At 37.7% G+C, this 23,200-nt stretch overlaps 1 protein-coding gene across 3 annotated transcripts in view; it reads right to left on the bottom strand.

Annotated features, from left to right (window-relative positions):
• The window catches only part of kiaa1549lb (KIAA1549-like b), a 113,835-nt gene that overhangs the window by 2,636 nt on the left and 87,999 nt on the right, over positions 1 to 23,200 (bottom strand). For all 3 annotated transcript variants that reach the window (XM_022679495.2, XM_049483529.1, XM_022679497.2), the window contains exons 15-21: positions 19,826 to 19,950; positions 18,171 to 18,424; positions 12,871 to 13,003; positions 5,117 to 5,506; positions 4,010 to 4,107; positions 2,579 to 2,724; positions 1,229 to 1,380 (exon numbers count right to left, since the gene is read on the bottom strand). In XM_022679495.2, the coding sequence (XP_022535216.2) occupies positions 1,229 to 1,380; positions 2,579 to 2,724; positions 4,010 to 4,107; positions 5,117 to 5,506; positions 12,871 to 13,003; positions 18,171 to 18,424; positions 19,826 to 19,950 (1,298 nt within the window). The remainder of the gene's footprint in view (positions 1 to 1,228; positions 1,381 to 2,578; positions 2,725 to 4,009; positions 4,108 to 5,116; positions 5,507 to 12,870; positions 13,004 to 18,170; positions 18,425 to 19,825; positions 19,951 to 23,200) is intronic.

The following is a 23,200-nucleotide window of genomic DNA, read 5'->3' as shown; positions in this document are numbered from 1 at the left end:
GCTCCATTATTAAAAGTGTATAAATAGTTTATAAAGGAGTTTATTAATGGTTAAAAATTAAGTTATAAATATGTAAAAAAAAACATTAATAAGCACTAACAGCACATAAATAAAAAGAACAACTGTGGCATTTTTTTTTTTTTACCATTTTTTACGATCTAAGGTTTACCAGTTTAAATGAATGTGAAAATACGGTACCACTTTAAAATAAGACTACCCTTATAAATGGTTTATAAATGGTTTATAAACTAGATTATTAACTACTATTGATTAGGTTGTAAATGCCTTAAAATCATTGAAAAGCAGTGTAGAATATCTGTTACAACACATCAATTAAAAAGGCAACAGTGATCAGTTGTTTGCTTAGTCATTTAATTCAACTGAGTCATTTAATTTATAGTAAAGAGTTAAACATACTTCCACATATATTAATATGACAGGTTTAATGCTGACTGATGGAAAACACAAAGTAAGATCAGAATCTAGAAAGATCTGAGGTTTGACAGTAGAATCACTACTTTGCCATTTTTTTAACTCTTGCTGAAAACTTGCTGTTTTCATTTCTATCCATGCTCTTATTTATTTATTAACTGCTTATTAATAAGTTTTAAAGTATTTGCAGCCTAATAATTAATAACCATTACTAATCTTCTTTATAAACCATTCATAAACCCTTTATAAAGGTAGTCTTATTTTAAAGTGGTACAGAAATTACTATTTGTTACACAACAGGCCCCAGTTGCCTTCCTATTTATGTGTTATAACTGTTTATTAATTGTTTATAACCTAATTAATAACAGTTAACAAACTCCTTTATAAACTATTTACAAACCCTTTGTAAAGGAGCCTTATTTTAAAGTGGTACCTGACTTCTCTATGAAGTACTTTCTGTGTTGCCACCTTTGAACCACCTCAGGTGGTGAGGCCAGTAAGTCTGTTATTGAAGTTGCTGAGTTGGAAGCAAAAGAATGTCTAAATATAAGAATTTGAGATATCAGATACCATAGAACATGTTCTGATCACAGCTGTTTTGGTGGCTTGACGGTCATGTATACTCCAAATTTTAATAATGATATCAGATAGATCATCTTGTCAGGGGTGGCAACCACATTCACCTCCTCCAATACCCTGTTATTTACTGATAAAGCTTGAAGACTTGAGGCCAGATTGTGAAGCATGATTGGGCGTCCTTAATGTGAAGCCATGGTGTATGAGAGGAGGGTCTTACTGAATCAGCCCACTGTGAGGGCACGTCCTCTGGCTCGGGGGGGTAAGACATCCAGGATGGACTGTGGTAGGAGGAAGGGGGTGTTGAGATGAAGTAGCCTGTGTATCCTGGTCTGCTGGCTGGAATAGCATACACAGCAGTCATGGGGTTTCCTGCAACACAAAATAAGGTCTGATTAGACACTGGGGGCCCTATTGTACACCCTGCGCAAGGTGTGTCGCGATGTTCATTGCTATCTTACACTACATTAAAATAGCATCCGAGCATCCATGTGTCCAAGTAAATTTCTGGCGTTTCTACAGTATTTTGGTGGTGAAAACACAGTTGCGCCACTGACCGCAATAAACCAAGACAACAGCCAATCATCAGAGTCCATCCATTCCTATAGGTGCGCCATGTGCTTAGCTTACACCCAGAGACATGTCATCTGCTGGTGTTGATCCACTGTGTTATAACAAGTCTAAAGTCAGTGCAGTGTTTTCCTGCAAAATCTTACAGCACTTCATGCTTCCCTCTATAGAGATGCGGATTTCATTTTCCAGCAGGACTTGGCACACTGCCCACCCTGCCAAAAAGTATCAATTGGTCTTATATATATTATTCACTGATTTTTGAGTTTTCAATCGCTTAAAATCAGAGATGTATAGTAATGAAGTAGAACTACTTCAGTACTGTACTTAAGTAGTAAAATTGTGTATCTGTACTTTACTGAAGTATTATCTTTTTTCTCCTACTTCCCCTTTTTTCCTTTCTACGTATTTTCCTTTGGCATTCGACAGCTTTAGTTGATTTATATTAGTAGTAGACCAACTAGTGAGCTTTCATGCTGAATTTGTTAAAATATCCTAACAGTTTAGCTTCTCTTTCAGACTTAATTAAATGTAAATTAAATGTACTCTATCCTGTACATTCCTGCTCTTGTGCTGTGAGTGTCCTGTAGTCTAAACATTAGACATAACATAATAATTATATTCAAACGTTTGAATTCTTTCTGTAATAACTACACAACACAATACTTGTACTTCTACTTCTTCTAAAATGTTAGAATAAACTACTTGCATTACTCAATCAGAAAAAATGTTGAATACTTTAGTACTTCTACTTAAGTGTGATGCTTAAAGAACACTTCAAGTCACTTTTTTAATAGAGTACTTGTACTTTTAATCAAATCTGGGTTTCTAGTTTTTAAAAAACATGTATTCTAATCTATTCTATTATATTCTATTTTTTTTATTAAATTCCAACAGCTATTGTTGGTATGCTATTTTTTTATATAGAAAACAAAGACAACATCAGCATTCCCCTTCACAAGACTATAGCACACACACACACACACACACAAATGCCCACCTGAGTGATTGGGTATAGGCTCTGTGGTGACAGGTGGGAGTGGCGCTCTGCTGACTGGCACGTAGGGGGCGCTGCCGTGCTGACTCTGCATGTCTGGCACGGATGATTCAGAGCTTCGAGCCTTTGGGCCAAGATCGGAGGAGGACCTGGAGAGATAATCAGCACATCATCAGAAATGTGCCCACTGTTATTCACCACAAGATGGCAGAGTGGCAGCAGAAATCATCTATCTGATGATGATAGAAAGGCAGCTGGCACGTCTCACTGCTGACATACAGTAAGCAGATAGTGCTCACATTAGCGCAGTCCTGAGCGTAGCAGTGTGAATGAGGTACGACAAATCTGAAGGAGGGTAGAAAAGTATGAGATGGTAGTTATTAACCCTTTGAACCCTAGGGTGTTTTGATGTGTTTTTTCTCCGTTTTTGTCAGTTCCTCTTTTTTAGGTCTCATAACACAGTAATTATATCAGACAGTCACATGCCCTGAAGACTCCAGAAGACATACGGCTGCTCAAAAATATAAATACTTAAAATGTAAAAGGAAGCAGAATTGTTATATTTTGCTCAGGACACGCAAAGAAAACTAGATACAAAAATGTAAACTTTTTAGTCTAAATAAATAAAAATGTTTAGTGCAAAATAACTACTTTGTAAAAATGTGCAAGTAAAATAAAAACTATATAAAGTAGTGCGCACACCATACCTACATGCTTTAGTTTGAGTAAAGCAGGTAGTTTCACTCTTTTTCTGTGGACACTTTTGAGTCTTTATTTACTGATATTATTTGGTTTGAAACATCATATAAATATGTTTGAAGGTTTGAAGGTGAATAATATTGGTTGGGGAAGGAGATCTCACTTTTTTAGGTGTTTTTCTCAATGGGTTTCTTGTAGATTTAGCTTTACCGCACTGGGATGTCATCACTATTTTTAGAAAGAGTAAGTTCCACTCTTTCTAACCATATATGGATTATGTTTATGTGTGAAGGGATTCCTGAATAATTAAGCTGAGAACACAAGGTGCGATTTTGGATGGAAAATCCGTCCGTAGAGTTCTAAGGGTTAAAGAGGGCCCAGGTGTCATCTCATTGGTAGGTACCCTCAAGGGATTACCAACAGTAGGGTCCATTTAGAGTGTTGGGAACCAAAGGTCAAATAGTACAGTTCAGCTATACAATAAAATTAACCAAATTATCAACTTCAGGCTATTTTGCTCAAAAGTTAAAAGATATATTCAGTAGTTCTATATTCATTTGTGCTCCTTTTTCCTACTTTTAAAGAACACATTTGGTCCCGAATGACCAATCTGTACCTTTGAGGGAACATTCGCACTGTTTGTACTTCTGATGAACGAAACTGTACCTGTACTTTTACCCCTTTTTCTGACAGTAAAGGTCAGTAAGTTTCTGGTGTCGTGGATGTTGCGCTCACCTTCGCAGTGATGACCCAGGAGGTGGGCCTGTTCTGGGAGGAATGGGTGGAGGAGGGGAGCCCATGGCCATCTCTGGCAGCTGGGTGAATCTGAATGTCTAGACAGTGAAATATTCATCAGATGCGAAAAGGAGAACTGCTGGAGCTGCTCATAAAAAAAAAAGCAGAAGCAGCTCGAAATCTAGTGAACATTAAAGGAAATCGACAAAATAAAATGCTCACGGTTTATTAAGGCCCTGTTCTTTGTTCAATAAAGCCTTAATTAAGCAATAAACAATTAGCAAAGCAGTTTTTTGAGTTAGACAGGACGCAGAAAATTCGATCTGTTTGATTATAAAAACTCAGCAAGTTAAAATAGTTTCATTGCTGCTCTGTTTGTAGCTGTGTTGTTTGGTTTGTAAGCGCTGCATCGTTGCTAGGTTACCTGTATGTGGCGAAGTAATACATGGAGAGGTTCGGTTACAGTGCATTACCAGCTGATAACGGCACTCATAGAACGTCTCTCAGCCAATCACATTGCAGGGTCGGAACTAACTGTGGTATTATTTGAATTAATTAACATTACTAGTACTGAACTGGAGATCTCTTATGTGAAAACTGTTAATTAGTACATTATTACTTGTAATAATGCATAATAATTATGTTTTTACACAGATTATTCAGTGTGATACAGCACATATTTTGTGATAAGAGAAACCCACAGCAACAGAACTGTCAATTGCCCATCATGCAAACTGGACAGATATTAGTTTAACCCCTTTTGAACCAAACACCAAACCACCACCAAACTAAACTCCTGTATGTGATACAAATAAAATGCATAATTACTCAATAATGGAACGGCTAATTTTCACATAACAGAGCTCCATTTATTTACCAATATAGGTTGCAATAAATCAAGTATTTATGTATTTAGTTTAATTCAGACTTTAATGAACAAAAAAACCTTCAAATAGCATTATCAAAAAGATGCTATTAAAGTAAGCATGGTGTATTTTTATATATTTTTTTGATTAATTGATGTTCAGTGTTACTGAGGACACTTAAAAAAATTCCCTAAATATCTTATTAATTATCCTGCATGCGTTATAAAAGCTGTGAACTCACTGGTTTGGTCAGACTGCACTGATAGAGGTCCTGCCCGTACGCTGGAACCCACTGCAGACCCCCTTGGCCTCCCTGGTTCATGGTGCTGGGAGCGCTCGTCACCACATCTGAGTAGGGTATAGGAGGCCCGGGGCTGTACGGGCTCAGCTGCTGGTGCTGATGGTGCGGGTGGTGGTAGTGGTGGCGTCTGCTGGACGTGGAGTGGCCAGCTGAAGCCAGGCTGAAGGCCTCTTCTAACAGCAGGTGCATCTGCTGCCGCACCTCATCTATAGAGGGCTGTGAGCTCAGAGTGGATGTCTCGGAGTGATTTTTGGCCTGACGCCCGTATCCGTACTGTCGACGAGCCGCCAGACGATCTACGTCCGTTTCTTCGATGATCTCGGGCTCCGTCTGAGAAAACATACAGTACATTGCAATTTTAGTACCACTGTAAAACTTGACAAATTAAATAAACTCAAATGATTTGAGGAAACAGATTGTCAGGGGTTGGACAATGAAACTGAAACACCTGTCATTTTAGTGTGGGAGGTTTCATGGCTAAATTGGAGCAGCCTGGTGGCCAATCTTCATTAATTGCACATTGCACCAGTAAGAGCAGAGTGTGAAGGTTCAGTTAGCAGTTTTGCTCAAAATATTGCAATGCACACAACATAATGGGTGACATATCAGAGTTCACAAGAGGACAAATTGCTGGTGTACGTCTTGCTGGTGCATCTGTGACCAAGACAGTCTTTGTGATGTATCAAGAGCCACGGTATCCAGGGTAAGATCAGCATACCACCAAGAAGAAGGACAAACCACATCCAACAGGATTAACTGTGGACGCTGTAAGAGGAAGCTGTCTGAAAGGGATGTTTGGGTGCTAACCCGGACTGTATCCAAAAAACATAAAACCACGGAATTTAATGTGCACCTCAACTCTCCTCAGGAAAATATTATAGTGGTCTAATACCAGTTGTTTCAGTTTCATTGTCCAACCCCTGTAGAATTGAGTAAATCATCAAAGTGACTTGTGCTAACCATGTTCACGGTGTAACTGTTAGTTTATTTAAGTATTTTGTTTATTAAAGTAATTCGTAGACTCAAATTAATTTTTTTTTTTACTATTCACATTCATAAATTAGCTATAGATTGAACAGTATTGAGAGCACAGCCGATAGAGAGTTAATATAGCAGGTCAGAAAATTATGCTTGTTCTTACAGCCGACAACACAGAGGCCAAGCAGTTAATCACAATATATGATCTACAAGTTTAGCTACGGCAGCCCGGGGGAAATCACTACAAGTGATTTCTTACAAAATAGAAAACCAATAACAAAACAGAAATAAAACGAGATAAGCAAAACATTGAATACACAGAGACTAGGAACTAAGGAAAACCATCAACCAAACAGACGTAAAGAAAAAAAGAACTGACAAAGGAAACAGGAAACAAAGGACTATAAATACACACGGAAGAAACAGGAGACACCTGGGGACAGGTAACGAGGGGGCAGAGCTACAGATATATTGGAAAACAGGCACAGAAGGAAAATGACAGGGATCAGGGCAAGGATATGACAGTTACAAATAATGGTGTGTATTAATAAATCTCCACAAAGGACCCTAGTAATTATTCTATTATTAGCTTGACCAGGCTGTCCAGATTTACACTGATCAGCCATAACAATAAAACCACACCTTTAATGCAAGTCAAGAACCCCACAAGACTAAAAACTAAATCGTGGACCATTGAGAGATCAACATACAGTATCTACACAATCAGAGACGCTTTAGAACTACGTCACCACCAGTGACATCAGTGCAAGCTAAAGTGAACATTCTCCGTCTCCTGCATGAGCTATTAAAGACAGTAATTGACCCTATTAAAGGAGTTCAGGGACACACATTAGCTAGAACATGACTGGACTAACAATGTCTGCTCTCCAGGATAAATACAGCCAGCCCAGGCAAGCAGCAAGGTTATTTCAACTACAGCAACAGAGAGCCTGCTACAGTATATTCACTACACTCTCACAATCACACGTGCTAGTGCTGTTTCTATGACTTGATTAAAACTAGTGATATTTAGAATTTTTGATTATAATTTTTAGAAAAAATTAAACAATTTCTAATAGTGTCCTTTGAAGCAATAATTTAGCATAAATTGGCTTACAAACTGTTGCTCTGACATAATGACATTTACCTAGCTAACAAAGAATGTTAAAAGAACGTTAAGCAAAGTTTTGAAAAGGTTCCAGGAAGGTTATCCTGTAACACTGCAGAAATAATGTTCCAAGAACATTCTGAAAACGTGCGACATATTAATAGTTTGTATCACATACAGTAACGTTCTCCGATAGATGAATACTATCATTATGGAAATGTTAAATGTCACATTCTCAAAATGTTATAAAAAATGAAAACATTGACCCAATTAAATGTTGCAGAAACATCATTCCAAGAATGTTTAAAACCTAGATACTAGAGCTTAGATCAGGCCCAAAAAATCTGACCCGACCCGGCCCAAACCTGTGCACGTTCTGCCCGAACCCGACCCAACCCACCCGATAAGCTGTCATTATGAGCCCGAGCCTGACCGACCTGTCCCATAAACAAAGGGTATTATTTCAGTAATTTCAGTTCATTTAGTTAGTTATGTTATGTTTTTTTCCCTTTAATTGACATTTTTTTTAGTTTCAGCTTACAAAAATGTTTTTTCACTTTCAGTTTTAGTTATTTTGTTCGTTTTCGTTAATGATAATACTTGGTTACTAAGTTACATTGTGATTATCACGCCAGAGTTTTATATAAAATAAAAATATAATAAAAAAAAAACCAGATGCCTACATCTAAGACTATTTTTTGGATCCCGACCTGACCCAAGGAATGAGGTGGGAAATCTCGGGCTGAACCCGACCCGAACCGAAGCCCGACCCGAACTCTGGTCTGAGAACTCTGGCAGAGAATCTAAGCTCTACTAGATACTTGAAAGATTGAATATTTTAACAATGTTAACTGTAACATTCAGAAAACGTTCTACTAACCAAAAATTGCTAGCTGGTAGCTGATGTTCTCATCTAGAGCGACTTACAAGAGGTGGGCCAATGTAGTGTTAAGAGTCTTGCCAAGTTATTCTTAGTGGGAATCGAACCAATATCTACCATAGGAACCAACTCTTTAATGAAAATACAGTCACTGGGTCAGGCAGTTCTTTAGGTTTCTATTATGTAAAATATATTTTTGTTCATCTATACTATTTATTGTGGATGGTACATTTATTTCAATAAATGTAATTATTAAAGTTAAAGTACATCCTCACTTCCTTTTAATTATTATTATTATTTTGAACAGACTGTTTGTTTTAAAGTGACACAGATGTTTAGTGTATCAGATGTTATCTATAAAAAATGGACAAACAGATGAAAGATTATATTATTTTGCATTATTTGGCTTTTTTTTTTCTTTTTTCATAAACAAAAAAATATATTACTGTATATAAAACAGTGAGGCATGTTAACAACATTTAAAAATGTAGGAAATAAGCAACAGATAAACAACAGAAGAAATAATGAATAATATACAGACAGACAGACAGACAGACAGACAGACAGACAGACAGACAGATAGATAGATAGATAGATAGATCAGGAGAAATGATGAATAAGATAAGATTGATAGATAGATAGACCCCTCTAATGAATGATTTGCTTTCAGCAATTTAAAGCTGCACCTATTGCTGAAACAGATATGTTTATTCTCTATTGGCACCATGTCTAATAATTGTGTTTTCTAGAATGATGAAACTTCATCTAATACTTTTGGGATGAGTTTGGGATTGCTATCATCCAACATTGTGACCTTAACTCTTTTTTTTATCTTTGTTTCTAAAAAAATGATGAATAAGCATGTTTTTTTTCAATACCTCTGTCCATACAGTGTATATTTAGATGCTGCTGTTGGTGGGTTTGTGCTGTTAGGACTGTGTGTGTGTGTGTGTGTGTGTGTGTGTTTGTTCATGGTTTGCCCGCGTTCTGCCTCCCCTGATTCATAGCTGAGAGTGCAGGCGTAAGCAGATCGTCTGAGTTAGCGCAGTAATGAAGCCCTGCAGCAGCCGACTGCAGGTACCTGTCTGTCTGCATTTCTCTCTGAATCTCAGTGGCCTTTAGCTTTCCCATACCTTTACTAATACCACCTCTCTCTCTCTCTCTCTCTCTGTCTGTCTCTCTCTCTAGTGTCCTACTTCCTGTGTGAGAGGAGAGCCCACTGGGGCTCATAAATCAGGTCCCCCGTAAAGCAGACGGCCAGGCAGGAGGATCTGCAGTAATCTCAGCAGCAGCAGCAGCACTAGCAGCATTGAATTCTCCCTCAGACCAGCAGAACCACATCAAACAGGCAACTGTCCCTGTTTAACCTGGTAAAAAACTACATTTAAACAAGTTTTTATTATTTATTCTATTACTGTTAATTAATTATTAGTGTAGGAGCCTAAATGTATTTTATGGTATAATGCTTATCTGGTTGTTGGATTATTGGAAATATAGCAATATACTCAGATATTCAGCTGTATATTCGTCACAACACAATGCCACAACACCAGGAGGGTGAACACTAGCACATGCCTCCTCCGACACATGTGAAGTCAGCCACCACCTCTTTTTAAACTCTTGCTGATGCAGCATTGCTGAGTAGCATCACAACGCACTCGGAGGAAAGCGCAGTGACTCGGTTCTGATACATCAGCTCACAGATGCCTTGTGCTGATCGACATCACCCTTTGGAGTGATGAAGGGAAAGAGCACCATCTACTCTACCCACCCAGAGAGAGTAAGACCAACTGTGCTCTCTTAGGGCTTCAGCAGCCGATGGCAAGCTGCATGACCGGGATTAGAACCAGTGATCTCCCTTCTTGTTTAACTTTTGGAACATGTCTGTATCAACTTTTCTTGGGCTATTTTTATGGTGGTTAAGTAGGGGTGTCCAGAAGTGATCCAAATCCACCCTGCTGCAGAGATGGAGATCATCAATTTTGTGTTTCCTGGAAGAAAATGCATTTAAACACTTAAAGAATGTGGCCATTAACACTTACAGCTCTGCTGGTGTGTCATAAAATCAACTGTGGAAATAAAAGTTCTTTGTTGCAATTTAAAATCTAACTGCCCTAATAAACTGAATTAACTAACTGAAATACTACAGGAATTTGGGATCACTTAAGGTGATTAAGAAACTCAACCTGACTCAAAAATGAACATTTGAGATACACACTCACAACACAGATCATTTGTGTAAGATAAATCAATCAATCAATCAATCAATCAATCAATCAATTAATCAATCAGTTATCATTTTTAATGCAGCCGAGCATTTACAAAATTAAAGTGACTGAAAAATAAGTTTAAATTATAAAAACAAGCAAACAATATAAGATTTAATTAAGAAGAAATACATTTTTCAGAATAAAAGAATATGCAAGAAATAAAACAGAGATAAAAATAGAAATGTAAAAGACCAAAAGTAAAACCAGTAATAAACTAAATAAAAGGATGAAATTAATAAAATAAATAAAATATAAAGGGCTACAAGCTAAAACATAAACTTAGATCAATAAAAAGACAAAATAAATACAATAAAATAAATAAATTAATTAAAATGATTTAGTGACACCAGTGAGCTTTAGAGTGAGTTTTAGAGTTTCCTGTAGTGAATTCCAGCTCAATAATGCACTGTCGCTAAAAAGCAGATTTGTTTTTATCATATTTTAAGTGTTAAAATCTTTTGTGCTTTATATTTGTGAAGTTTAACCTTAAGGAGTAAAGCACCTTTCTTATTGTCTCCTGGGACAATCTGCTTCTACTGTACTTACCATTAGCGTATAGTCATTCCCTCCTATTCCTTCCCCTTTGTGTTCACTTGTAATATACTGTATATTGTGGTACAGCTGCTTGGCCTCTGTATTGTAGGCTGTAAGAGAAATATAACACTTTCTCTGCTGCTGACAGCAGCTTAACTATTGTAAGGCACTTTTAAAATCCTTTAATTTAAAAAAAAAATGACTAGTGAGTGTTTTAATCCAGTGCGCTTTATGTATGAAATTTACCAGTCAGGTTGTAAAGAGCATTAAAGTGCAGCGTTATAAAGGAGTTTAGTTCTCCAGTACTGGAGCTGGAGTAGCATTAGCATTAGTTGCTAAGCACAAGCTCTTTTGCCATTTATGGGTGAGTATTATTGGTCTGTAGCCTGCTGCTACATGCCGGCTAGCATTGCTGGAGCAGTATGAGCATTACTGGCTAACCACACTAAGCGCTAGTGCCTAAGAGCTGGAGACATTCAGGAATCTAAGCTTACTGTAAATAAACGGAAGTGCTTTACTTCCCATAAATAAACAGTTTTCAGGAGAGATATCTGTGTGTGTTTTTTTTTATTACAGTTTACTTATCTTTACTTAACTTAGTTGACTACAACCCCCACCTCCCCCTCCCCACAGTGGCTAAACCTGCTGAATTAGGAGAAAAACATGGGGACAGCCCTGTTCCTTACTAGTGTCCCATAATGCGCCTTATATAGTGTGAAAAATACAGCAATACACTAAAGCAAATGTATGCTACTGTATCAACTCCGGTCAGTTGACAGATTTAAGTGCCGTATCAGTAAACTGTGCAAGACTCCAGCCCCCATTTTGAAAAGTTAAAAGGTTTAAGACAATTCATTTCATCAAATCATTTCATGAGTTCATGTAGTTCATCAGGTTTTACAGTGTGGTTGTAAAAAAAAAAAAAAAAAATTCTCTGCGCTTTTCCCTCGCACATCAGTAATCCAACTGCATCCACAAGTGTGCTGCAGTTTCCATAGTGACAGCTGGATTCAAAAATTTCCAAAAATAAATAAAAGCCTTCAGGTCTCGCATTAAATATTAATTCGTTTTTTTGTTATCTTTTCTCATGTCCTTTTGGTCTGATCGCGATCCTAAAGTCAAAACCCTGGATGGGGAAACTTGAGCCAAATTATATAATGCTTCTCTCAGTGACAATGCCAGTGTAATGTATTTAATTAGACTGTGGAGCAGGAATTAAACTAATAAATAATAGTACTGTACTATAACTAGTACTGTGTTGGACCCCCTTTTGCCTTCAAAACTGCCTTAATCCTTCGTGGCACAGATTGTACAAGGTACTGCACACATTCCTCACTGCTATCTTACACCCCGTCAACAGACATTTTCACTCCTTCATCCACGCTGTTAAAATACTGTTTAGGAGTTCCGAAATAAATCAACACTGATGGGTGTGGTGGTCTAGAAATTAGGTGTGTTCAGGTACATTTCTGTTGGTTGCTATTTTGGCGGCGGAAAACACAGGAGATCCACTGACTGAAATAAACCTAGACAACAGTCAATTATCAGAGTCCTATAGGTGCACCCAGAGTGTGTACACTGACTTTTAACGCAATAATAAACAGAATAAAGAATAAAATAACATTGCTGCTCATTTAAATGTATCCTCTGCTGAGACCCACAAAGCCCTGTGCTGTTAAGATACAAATGCGCCAAAGTCAGAGCTCACCTGACTCTTAAAGGTAATGGCAACTAGCACAATGATTAATTGAGAGAAAAAAGTACATGCCTTTTGTGCATTTTGAGCCGCGCAAGGCACATTTTTTGTGCCCTCACGACACCAAAGACACACCGACACGCCCTAAATCCAGCTGTGCAATCTGTTAAAAAAGGGATCAATATTTTATCAAATTACAAAACAAATAATTCAGTAATAAATACTCACATCATAGCCACTGTTGCGAATGCCCTTCCTGGGTCTCTCTCTCATTACCAGCAGGTCCATCTCAGTTCCTCCAGGGCTGGGGCTGTTCAAAGACTGCCTGCTGCGATATGTGGGGTATCTCACCTGAGAGTGCCTGAAATAAAAACCCACAATTAATAAAAACAAAATTAATAATGCATACGATGGAAGAAGCACCCTGGGTCATAATTAGGTCACATTTATTTTTGCATATATCTGGAGTGACTTGTTGAAGCACTTTAAAACCTATTAAAATGCCTTGTCCTGTATACGGGCTACAGGTGTAGGTGATACAAAACCCTTTTTCTGCAGTAAAATAAGTTATTTACGCTCTAAAAATTATTTGATGGCTTTGAAATCTCCTATAGGACACTTCCTGATTTCTCTCTACTTCACTTAATAATTCCATATCAGTAACAGGAAGCAACCCAAATTCTGCATGTTTAAAAATAGACATAAGACTAGACATATATAATGAAACTAAAGATTTGAAGGATATGCACTCTGATTTGTATTCAGGATTTGAATACTTAAAGGAACACTGCACATATATCTTGTAATAAAAAATCAGCGCCTAAAGAGTTTTCCAGGTTTTTACCATATATTTGATCATTATATGTTCAACTGACAACAGGAGCTCCTTGTCAATCATTATCTACTGCAGCCAATCATCTTAACAGATCTTTCAAAAAAAGGCAGAAACTGCAGAGCAGCCAATCAGGTTATTATATCCTATTCAGAATAAGACAGTTGGTATCGGTATCAGTACTCGGTATCGGCCGCTACCAGAAAAGCTGGTATCGGTATTGGTAAGGAAAAAGAGGTAGAATATTGAAAAAATCCAGGCCTGTTAACTCCAGGGGTTAACTCTCTATGACATGATGTTGCCCTTAGGCAACAAACAACTGTTTATTATTACTCTATCCATTATGTATTTTATATGTTATGACTAGATCATGAAAGCCTGTTTTAATGGCTATTTTGATGTTTTAAAAACAGGTATTTTTGATTTGTTGCCTCAGGGCAACATCATGCAGTTAGATCACAAGGCAATTAGGCTTAAGCAGTGGTTCTCATAAATAGTGGTTCGATAGACACAACAGCTAGGGATCCACAAGCTCCTAAAAAGTGGGCTAGTTTTTATTCTTAAGAAATAAAAATACCATTCTATAATACAAAACCACATAACACACTACACATGATTAAGCTCCATGAGAGGACTTTCAAAGACAAGGCAGCAGTGATGTGTGAACTGATGAGAAATACTTTATTAAGCACAAAATGATGAGCGTGCTGCGTCTGCAGTCTTCATCAGATTTCATCAGCGGCAGTGTCAGACAGAGCAGTCAGCCAGACAGTGTGCAGATTACACTCCCAACTACACAGTCTCCCACTGCCATTCAGAGACAAATCATCATCAAAAATCATCATCCTCAACAGTGCAGGAAGCCAACAGGAAGCCAGTGGAGGGAACGCAGCAAAGGAGTCACATGACTGAACTTCGGAAGATTGAAGGCGAGTCGTGCTGCCGCATTCTGAATTAGTTGTAGTGGTTTGGTGGCTCGCAGTGGAAGAGCAGCCTGTTTTATATTTTGTCATCAATCCAACTTTTCCCAAAGTTGCTCAGTATTCCACCATTACTCCTATGTATCCCCAAAATGTTTAACAAACCTTGCCTAACATGACCTATCCCAAATTTATTCAAACAGATATTGATTCCAACTTATTCCAATGGAGTGCACTGAAGGTTCATCAAAACAACTCACCCCAAATAATTTAAGAGGAGCTTAACCAATCCACGGTAGCCAAAAGATATTTGGCATTCCTTTATTAATCCAACTCATCCCAAAGTGTTTATTTTATTTTTTATATTTCTCCATTAAATAAAATCACCTGAGAGTTGCTCAGTGACAATACATCAATCAAATTCATTCCAAACTCATGTGTTAAGTGTGGCTCCATCAACCTAACTGCACCCAAGCCAACTCCAAGGCTATCCAAACAAAAAAATAAATATATATTAAGCTTTAGTGTTTTATACCTATTAAATCAATCAATTTAAAAAAGGGGGTGAGGTGCTCTATCATTTCAATAAATTATTTGTGACTGTACTCATTTCTAAGGCTGTGGCTGCTCCAGAGCACAGTGATTGATATTCCTTCACCATTCAAACTCTTGCAAAGGTTATCTGATATTCCTTCATCAGCCCAAGTCTTCACAAAAATACTTAATATTCATCCATCACTCCAATGCATTCCAAAGTCATCTGATATTTATTCATTCTTTTAACTCATTGAAAATGTCTTCAGTAAAGCTCAATCTACCAAACTCATTCAAAGGTTATCTGATATTCCTTAATCACACCAATTCATCCCCAAATCATGTAATACAGGTCCATCTAAAAAACAATAAGAATATAATTGAAAAGTTACTTTATTTCAGTAATTTGGTCCAAAATGTGAAACTCCTATATTATATATGTTTTACACACAGAGTGATCAATTGTAGCTATACTTGTCAGCAGAGGGAAGCATGAAGTGATGTCAGGAGGTTTTCTGGAGGTTTTTCTAAACACTGCACTGACTTTAGACTTGATAAAAAAACACAGTGGATCAACACCAGCAGATGACAGACATGTCTTTCCAATCCATCACTGATTGGTGGAAACTTCACACTAGACCTCAAGCAGCTTGAACTGTGAGTATCTCCACTCTTCCTCCAGACTCTGGTTCCTTGATTTACAAATGAAATGTAAAATTTACTGATGATCAGTGATGGTTTGGAGAGACATGTCATCTGCTGGTGTTGTTCCACTGTGTTATGTCTAAAATCGTACAGCACTTCATGCTTACCTCTGCTGATGCAGATTTCATTTTCCAGCAGGACTTGGCACACTGCCCACACTGCCAAAAAGACCAATTGGTCTTGCATATTACTCTAATTTTCTGAGACACTGATTTTTGGGTTTTCATTATAGCTGTAAGGCCAGTCTTCATTAATTGCACATTGCACCAGTAAGAGCAGCAACATAGAGTTCAAAAGAGGACAAATTGTTGGTGCACGTCTTGCTGGCGCATCTGTGACCAAGACAGCAAGTCTTTGTGATGCATCAAGAGCCACGGTATCCAGGGTAATGTCAGCATAACACCAAGGAGGACCAACCACATCCAACAGGATTAACTGTGGACGCTGTTAGAGGAAGCTGTCTGAAAGGGATGTTCGGGTGCTAACCCGGATTGTATCCAATAAACATAAAACCACGGCTGATCAAATCACGGCAGAATTCAATGTGCACCTCAACTCTCCTGTTTCCACCAGAACTGTCCGTCACCACAATAAATTATTGTGGTCTAAAACCAGGTGTTTCAGTTTCATTGTCCAACCCCTGTATATTACAACACATTAGTTTCTTTCAGATATCATAGAGATGAGTTTGGATGTTTGAAAAGAGAAATGCATGCACCCTTTATCCAAGAAATGGAACTGCACTTAAGACCACTTGCTTCACTTGCTTTAACATCAACTGTTCACATGAACATCAGTGAATCCTCAGTCTGAACAGAAAAGAAAAGCTAAAACAAACTAAAGCCCAAATTAGGCAAATCCTCTTATCAGGCGACAGGGCTGGAGCAGACCACCAGAGCCCCCTCGACGTGGTGCAAAGAGCCAATTACTGACGATTACACAGAGAGTGGACGAGTTTATCCTCAGCTCTGAAAATAAAACCAGATGATTAAACCAGACCAGAAGTCAGGGTTAGAGTTTTTTTTTTTTCATAGCAACATTTTCAAAGCAAGGGCATCTAATGTCTCAGGTCAGCTAATTGCTCTCAGTTACAGTCAGACACAGATATCTGATCCAGCTGTGAGCGCGACAGCAGCTATTTTAGCCAGCTTTGCCTAATTTCAGGCTTCAGCCAGGAGGGTAATGGGCAGATCTAAGCTAAATGCACTGGTATCCAGTCTGTTCTCTAAAGGGACAGTCTGAGTACACTGCTGACTGCCTGAACTGCAGTTCCAAAGTCAAGATTATTTCATTATGTTTTGATGACGAACAGAAAATAACAAAGATAAGTCAATATTAAGAAGTTAATTGTAATGTTTGGTGCATTTGTGTTGTGTTCAATTTCGTAAAATGTATTTAAGTTTGACTCTATACAGCAAACCTGTATAGAGTCCAAACCATCATTGATCATCAGTAAATTTTACATTTCATTTGTAAATCAAGGGAGCAGAGTCTGGAGGAAGAGTGGAGAGACACACAGTCTAAACTGCTTGAGGTCTAGTGTGAAGTTTCCACCAATCAGTGATGGTTTTATTGAGAGACATGTCATCTGCTGGTGTTGATCCACTGTGTTTTATTATCAAGTCTAAAGTCAGTGCAGTTTTGTTTTCCCACAAAATCTTACAGAGATGCAGATTTCATTTTCCAGCAGGACATGGCACACTGCCCACACCAAAAGTTTTAAAATATAAGTATAATATATAAATAAATAAACACTTAAATCTATATAATATATGAGTACTGAAATAAAGTAACTTTTTTTTTCACCTGTAAAATACAGTACCAGTCAAAACTTTGGACACACCTTCTCATTAAATAAGTTCTCTTTCTTTTTATGATTTTAAGCATCGTAAATTTATGATTGGAGCCTATATTTAAGCTATACAGGAACACATGCTGAATTATTCAGTAAACGAAAAGTGTTAAACAAACCAGAATATGTTTTATACTTTAGAATCTGCACACTCTTGGTATTTTAATCTCAGTGTCTTCATGAGGGAGAGTCACCTAAAATAGTTTTCTCAGCGTCTTGAAGGAAGCAGTTCCTGGAGGTGCTGAACAATAGTTGCTGCTTTTCCTTCATGCTGTGAAGCTCCACCTCAAATCACCATCTCAGCTCATCAAGTTTAGATCAGGGGATTGTGGAGGACACAAACTTTTTTTCCTGATTACTAGGAAATTCCATAAGTGTCCTTTAATAGTTTTTATGTTGATAATATTAATCGCCAATATAAAAAATGAATTAAATAAATAAATGAACTAAAGAAACCGTAAAATAGAAGGTGCGTCCAAACTTTTATCTTTATTATTAGCTATTATGGAAGCCTCCAACTCAGAGTTTAACAGACCATATGGTTGTTTTTATATTAAAAATAAAAATATCATAAGGGATAAGGAAACACTACCTGCTAATAAAACATTAAACAAACACTTTAACACACAAACAATCGTTAGTTCTATCCAATCCTGACACGTGTTGAAGACGAACACACACTGACCTCCTGCGAGACTTGACGTAGGTGGAGCTTCGCTCGTCCTCGTACTCCGGAGCGGTGGTGGGAGGGTGCGCTGCTCCTGGGCTGTGCGGGTGGACGGCTCGGTCCTGACCATGCCTATGTCTCTGACTCACGGCCTTAGAGCTGACGCTGCCCTCGGCCGAGGGGAAGTCATAGTACCCCTTCCTCTTAGCCTTCAGCCTCAGCTTATTCCTGTAGTGCTCGATGTCTGACTTCTGCTTCAGAGCCATGCTCACCTACAGAGAGAAAAAGAGAGAGAGAGAGAGAGAGAGAGAGAGAAAGAGAGAGAGAATTTTCTCAAAGCATGTAATAATTGAAAGAGGAGAAAGGCTTACACAGTGTTGATTTCCCACTGGTCAACTAATTATACGCCCACAAGGGAAAATGTGCCACTTTTAAAGCTCTAATTTAACTGAACAAGGACAGATTAGGTAGTATCTGATGGGTTCTTTGATGTACGGTGAAGGCTGTGATTGTCTGTGTGTGTGTGTGTGTTTGTGTGTGTTAGTGCTAGACAATATATGGTTTACAATTATATAGTCTTATGTGAAGTAGGAGTGGGACTATATATCAACATTGCGAAACAACCTACCAAAGAATGGTCAGGCAGTCCTGGGTCATACACAGCAAATCCAAAATAAAAGGCACAAGGCTGAAGTAAAGTATAAAAGGTGTTGACAAATATGAACTATTTCAATCAATGAAATATGCAAGGAAAGGGAAAGTCAAGGACAACACAGATCAGTAACGTAAAATAAAACAAGAAAAAATGCTTTGTATGAGAGCTAGGTAAACTAGGTGCAATCCTTATCAAGGAAAGAAAGGAATTCGGGAGTATTCATAAACGGGAAAACAGGTGTGAGCAATCAGTAGCATGGTGAGTGGGAACGTCGTAACGTCACAAGATTAGTGGAGTGTGAAATATTCATATTTTTCTTTAAAATATTGGCTCTGTAAACTCCCCCAATAAGACTCGCCCCCAAATATTTGTCTTCCTAAAGTTTCTGCTTAATTTCTCCACATGATGGCGCTATAATTAAATGAATAGGGTAAACCTGCGATGAAGACTATCGTTTGTGAAATTCTGTGAAACTGACATCAGTAAATCCATAATTCCTGGTATTTACACATTTTTAGGAGTATTTTATCCTCTTTAGTAACACAGATGCAGTGAAGTATAGCAGAGAATTGTCTTGCCATATATCGATTATTACTGTAGAGAATCACAGTATCGTGAGATCACCATATCTTGAGATACAGCCCTGTGATTCCCACCCCTAATGTAATTTCTTTTTTTTTTTGTCATTTTTTTGCAATTTGATAGAAAGAAAACTTCCAACTGCTTTTATGTTCCATGACATATCTGTCAGATGCAGATTATATCTGCACAATATTATTCATTTTAGGTAAATATTTAATACACATAGTGAATTATTCTGGTGAAAATCTATGTATTTTTTCTTTATTTCAAAACAAATAAAGCAGAATTTCAGAATAATAGTATTATTTTCCCCAATATTATGCAGCATTATGGGATTTTTATCAATGCCACCCAACATAAGGATATGTGTGAGTGTGCAGATCGTGTATACACTGTATCAGGTATATGTGTGTGTGTGTGTGTGTGTATCAGATACCTCTCCATTCAGGACAGTTGAATCCTGGCTGCGGTCAGAGGATGCTGGGTGAGAGTAGGAAGGCGGAGCTGCCATAGGCTTTATGGAGATGAGCTGGAGAGAACCTGAGGAGGTGTCGTACGGATCTGCCAAAACACACACGCACACACGTATAGTGTGAACTCACACCTCCAGTGTCAGTCCAGTGACTATCTCAGCAGCTTCTCTGGCCTGAACTGAAGATGAACTGTGTTCTCTCAGCAGGAGGACAGGAACAGCTGCCAACTCGTGAACTGAAACACTGAGCTCTGTAACTTTAAACTGAGTAAATAAACAAACTCTTTGGTATTGATTATTCTTGAAAAACATATTACAACTCTGATTTCAAAACGTTGGGGCAATGTCTTCAATTAAATTACTGTATTTTTGGATTATAAAGCACACCGGATTATAAGGCGCATTATCAATGAATCGCTAATTTTTTGGTCTATTTTCATACATAAAGTGAACCAGATTATAGGGCGAATTAAGCAACACTAGTTCTTAAAAACTAAAAAATAAATTATTTCAAAGTCAAACGAGTGCTGGATGTTATTCTACACAGATTTATCTCCTAAGAAACATTTATTTGGGTGAGTAAAGTGCTTCCATTTATTTACAGTATGCTTAGATTTCCAATATTTTCTAATAAGTGGGACGTAAATGCCACATGATAGCCCTAGACCAATGATCGATGGGTGTTCCAGTAACCCAGGACTCTATCTATATTGTTTGAACACGGCAAACACATGGACTACAGTCCGGTGTACTTGCCTCTGAACAGTGAAAGACCTAGCGCAGTTAGCGCTGCAGTTAGGGGCTAATGCTAATGCTGCTGCACCCAGCCTTAGTGCCTTAGAGTAACTTCACTCAAAACTCACCCTTAAAACCCTAGACTTCAGCAGAGTGGCTTCACTGTTCCTTAATACCCGACTGTTAGAATTCAAATCATAAGGTGCATCAGATTATTAGGTGCTCTTTTTTAATTTTTGGAAAAATTAAAGGATTTTAAGTGCCCCTCATATGCCGAAATTTACGATAATTTTTCCATTTTCAATAAGGCCCAGAGAAGATTGCAGCATTTCCATATGGTACAGACATATAGATTTATTCTTAAGTTATATGGCTTTAACTTGCGTTTGTAGATTGTGAACTGTGTTTCTGGAAGTATTCCAGAGATTCTTTTGATATTTTAGTTTTAATATATAAATTGTATGTTTACATTTTTCGGAAATGACTTCCACTCCCTCTCTCGCCCTCTTTCTCTCTCTCTCTCATTGCAATTTGCTCATATTGCAGCTGTTTCTATTAGTGTCTGTTACTTTTGAAGCTTCTTGTTGCTTCACCTCAACTTTTTTGAGATGTGTTGCTGCTAGGCCTGTCACGATAATTAAGTTATCGACTTATCGTACGATAATTTTTTTAACCACAATCATTTTTGCCGACATCGATAACAGCCATTGGGTCTCCGCGCGACTTTGTTCACATTAGAACGCTAGATTTTTAATGCTGCTCTCTCACCGGCTCTCTGTCTGAGGCAAAGTCGAATCTGTCAGACAGCGACATCTATCGGTTAATGAGTGTAGTGCACGCAGTATTCGAGTGTCTGACAGTTACATTAAAAAATACATTGGTAACACTTTCTTTGAATGTCATCTCTATAAGACTCTATAAACATACTCATAACACATTATAATGCATTCATAAGGCATTATAAACATGGCTATACATATTTATAAAAATGTATAATTCATTATAGCCATGTTTATTATGCATCATGAACGGTGATTATAATGCATTAATAACTGTGTTTATAACATGTTATACATCAATAACAAGAAACTCAGTCCTTCATTATGCAGACTGTATCATGACTAAAACAGCTTCCAACTTCTAAACACATCTCAATAATCCTATAAATATATTTTTAACCACTAATAAATTATTCTTGTCTTGTATATAATATTAATTATAGTCAATTATAATGTATTATAACATGTCTTTGTGTGCTCTAAGTAAAGTGCCAGACTTTCATTATAGGACTAGATTATAAATGATAGGGATATACTATTTTAACATATATATTATAAGCACCGCTTATAATGTATTATGATCACAGGTCATAATGCTTAACAAACATGGCTATAATGGGTTATGCATTTTTATAAACATTTACAGCCATGTTTATAATGCCTTATGAATGCATTATAATATGTTATGAATGTGGTTATAGCGTCTAATAAAGATGACATTCATAGAAAGTGTTACCAAAAATGGTGTAATAGTATTATTATGCTAGTATATTATTACTGTGACAGACAGACTGTCTTAAAGTTTCTTTGGGAGCCCCGAAGCAGGAAAAAAGCATTTTCTATAGTGACGCTTTAAAATGACAATATTATCGTTTATCGCAATAATTTCTGGGACAATATATCGTCCTGAAAATGTTGTTATCGTGACAGGCCTAGTTGCTGCCATCAAGTTCTAAATCAGTTCTAAATACTTTTTTTACAATTTAGATATTCCAGATTCCCATTTACAGCATGTTCAGATGTAATGACAGAATGATAATCAGAAATGATGTGTGAAGATAATGCTACATTAATGTACATTACATTAACTTACATTAAACATTAATGATGATTTTTAAAGAGATATTTTGTTCTGACATTGATACCATCCTGATTAGGACAGTGTTTGATACAGTTCTAATTTACATACACTTTCTCTGCCCTTTGTATGTGTGTGTATGTGTATGTGTGTGTTTGTGTGTTTGTGTGTATGTGCACCTTTAAGGTCAAACCCAGTCCTCCTGAACAGGACGGGAACATATGGCAGCATATGGCAGTGATGATGTGTTGTACAAGCTCCCCGCAATATTAAACCAGCGTGAGTGAGAACTCTGCGAGAGAGCTAATTACGTGTGAGGGAGGCATCTGCGTTTGTTTGAGTGTGTGTGTGTGCATGTGTGTGTGTGTGTGTGTGTGTGACTGTGTTCAGAAGAAAATGTAAGGCACAGGTGGGTATCAGAGATGTGATATACCTGTTGGGTGAGCTCTACCTGTGTGTGTGTGTGTGTGTGTGTGTGTGTGTGTGTGTAGCCTGTCACTGCCGCTTCAGGCCGTGTGACAGACTGAATCATGTCAGTGGAAGGGGAAAGTGTCTCCTGCATATTGATGTAGTTCACTCCTCTGATCCCGCTGAGAAAAGCACCCAAACCCCAACTCTGTTACTGGGCAGAGAGCCAGACACCCAAACACTGTATAGAACACAGTGGATCAACACCAGCAGATGACATGCCTCTCCAAACCATCACTGATCATCAGTAAATTTTACATTTCATTTGTAAATCGAGGG

Source organism: Astyanax mexicanus, chromosome 9, assembly GCF_023375975.1.
Source record: "Astyanax mexicanus isolate ESR-SI-001 chromosome 9, AstMex3_surface, whole genome shotgun sequence".
Lineage (NCBI taxonomy): Eukaryota > Metazoa > Chordata > Actinopteri > Characiformes > Acestrorhamphidae > Astyanax > Astyanax mexicanus.
Note: the sequence above shows the minus strand (reverse complement) of the source record. Positions and strands in the feature narration are given on the sequence as shown.